General features: G+C 56.0%; 1 protein-coding gene across 2 annotated transcripts in view; it reads left to right on the forward strand.

Annotated features, from left to right (window-relative positions):
• Positions 1-11: 11 nt before the first annotated feature.
• LOC113490869 (zinc finger and SCAN domain-containing protein 2-like) overlaps positions 12-2527 on the forward strand; it is a 5227-nt gene continuing 2711 nt past the window's right edge. For both annotated transcript variants that reach the window (XM_026867475.1, XM_026867476.1), the window contains exon 1: positions 12-628. In XM_026867475.1, the coding sequence (XP_026723276.1) occupies positions 109-628 (520 nt within the window). In that variant the 5' untranslated portion in view covers positions 12-108. The remainder of the gene's footprint in view (positions 629-2527) is intronic.

Consider the following 2527-nt stretch of genomic DNA (forward strand, 5'->3'; position numbering starts at 1 on the left):
CTTCATGTGCCTTAAGAGCCCCCAGCTGAGCCCCTTTGGCCCCCCACAGGCGCTGGGACAGAGGAGCAGAAGGAGGAGCAGTGCCAGCCCAGGGAAGAGCAGAGGGGGATGCTGCAAGGGCCCCAAGAGGAGCCCCAGAGCCCCACGGTGGCCGTGGAGCACGATGGCCAACAGCAGCCCCGTGATACGCAAGGGAGCCGCGGAACGGGGGAACCCCGAAAATGCTCTTTCAAAGGGACGTACGCTGAAGACCCTTTGGAAGCCACAACCCAACCACAGAGTAACTCCAGACAGAAGGAGTACAAGTGTGAGCAGTGTGGGAAGGTCTTCACCTCTGGGAGCAACCTCAGCCATCACCGACGGACTCACACGGGAAAGAAGCCCTACAAGTGCCAGGATTGTGGGATGAGCTTCACACGGAGAGGAAACCTCCAGCGTCACCAGAGGACACACACCAAGGAGAAGCCCTTTCCCTGCCCCACGTGTGGGAAACGCTTCTCCTGTAAATCGAACATCGTCACCCACCATCGCATCCACACGGGAGAGAGACCGTTCCCCTGCTCCCACTGCGGGAAGAGATTCCGGGTAAAGTGTGTCCTCAGGAAGCATCAGGAATCCGTCCACAATGGTGAGTCCTCGGTGGAGGCTTAAACCTGTATTAAATTGTGCTCAGCAATAAAATGTGAAGGAGGGGGTTTGGGGGTGGTGATTAGCCAGTTTTTGGTCAGGAACAGGCTGGGCATCCATCCCCCCATGGGTGGGGGAGAATGATGCCCTGTGAATTTTTTCTTTCTCTGACCCCACCTATTGAACTATTTTTACCTCAACACACAGGTTTAAGAAATTTTTCTCTTATTTACTCAATCCCAGATTCAACCGCTGGGGGTGAAAGCAGCCAAGAGCCCAATCCTTCCCCATCTCCATCCCTGGTCCTCCCAAATGTGGGGGGTGGTGTCAGGGGGGTGAAATTGGAGAGCAAGGAGGAGAGGGGAAGGGAGGGAGCCGAGCAGGCAGAGCCATGCAGGAGGTGGCTGCTCTTCATGTGAGGAGCCCCAGGTGGCCGTGGAGCACAATGGCCATCAGCATCCTGATGATACGCAAGGGAGCCACGGAACAAGGGAACCCTGAAAATGCTCTTTCAAAGGGCCGGGTGGTGAAGTCCCTCAAGAAGATGCAAGCAAAGCAGAGTAGGTCCAGAGAGAAGCAGTACAAGCGTGAGGACTGTGGGAAGCGCTTTATTTGGCGCACCAGTTTGAAGCGTCACTGATGGACCCACACGGGAGAGAAGCCCTATGAGTGCTGGGAGTGTGGGAAGAGCTTCACGCAGAGAGCAAACCTCCGGCTTCACCAGAGGACACACACCCAGAAGAAGCCCTTTATCTGTCCCACGCGTGGGAAACGCTTCTCCTCTGTGTCAAACATCATCACCCACAATTGCATCCACACCGGAGAGAGTCCGTACAGCTGCTCACTGTGTGAGATGACCTTCCGGCAGTTAAGTGACCTCAGGAGCCATCAGCAGCCCTTCACCATGGGGAGTCCTTGGGGGGGTTTAGCGTGGGATGTCCCAGCCCTGGGGGAGCGGTGGGTGGCGATGGCTGAGTGCAATGGATTTCTCTCCTGCAGGCACCGAGCACCCAGCTGGAGCCAGGACAAGCACCCCCGGTGCTGGAGGAGGAGTTGGAGAGCAAGGAGGAGCAGACAGCGCCGGGACAAGGGGATGGCGGGAAGAACACCCACCCAGCCACCAGCAAGCCCGCGCCACGCGGGGGACCTCTAAATGCCCCCAGGGTGGGAAGATCTTCCGCTGAGTAACTGATATGGGAAGTTTAGGGGATGCAGAAAGATCAAACTTTAGGCCTGTGCAAGGCTGGGGGCTGTGAGCGTAGACATGCCGGGTGCTGATTGTGTTGCCAAGCTACTATCTTCTGGTTGAATAGAAGTCTCCCCTTCCTCCCCTAAACATGCATGTGTCAGCAAAAAATTATCCCAAATTCCAGCACAAACTGGCTCCCAGAGGCCAGGGAGCAACAGAGACTGCGCGAAGCGGCAGGGTGAAAAGTTCAACTGCGAGGAAGAGGAGATACTTCATCTTTACGACGTCTGCCCAGGACCGTAGGAGCTCACCGCGCAGACGCAGAGGGGAGGAGACCTAATTACAATAAGAAGCGAGGAGAGGCAGGGATGGATTATGTATATGTATAGGTGTTTTGTAAATATGCAATACCTTGTAACATAGAAGCAAGGCAAGAGCGACGGAGAGTGCGCATGTTTGTGGTGGAGCGATCCCCCATGCGTCCAGCGCTGAATAAACACACCCACTGTACAACTTCACGGTTGAAGAGTTAGTTTTTCTCCGCAAGTCCTAACAGCATGAGACGTCACCAAAGAAATCCCCCGGGAGAACGACCCCACACGTGCCCAGACGGCGGGAAGACCTGCAAGGACTTCTCCAGCCTCATCTCCCAGCGCAGGGCCCAGAAGGGAGAGAGACCGTACAAGTGCCTGGAGTGTGGGGAGAGCTTCC

Source organism: Athene cunicularia, unplaced genomic scaffold (genome assembly GCF_003259725.1).
Source record: "Athene cunicularia isolate RWA unplaced genomic scaffold, athCun1 SCF_53, whole genome shotgun sequence".
In the NCBI taxonomy this organism is placed as follows: domain Eukaryota; kingdom Metazoa; phylum Chordata; class Aves; order Strigiformes; family Strigidae; genus Athene; species Athene cunicularia.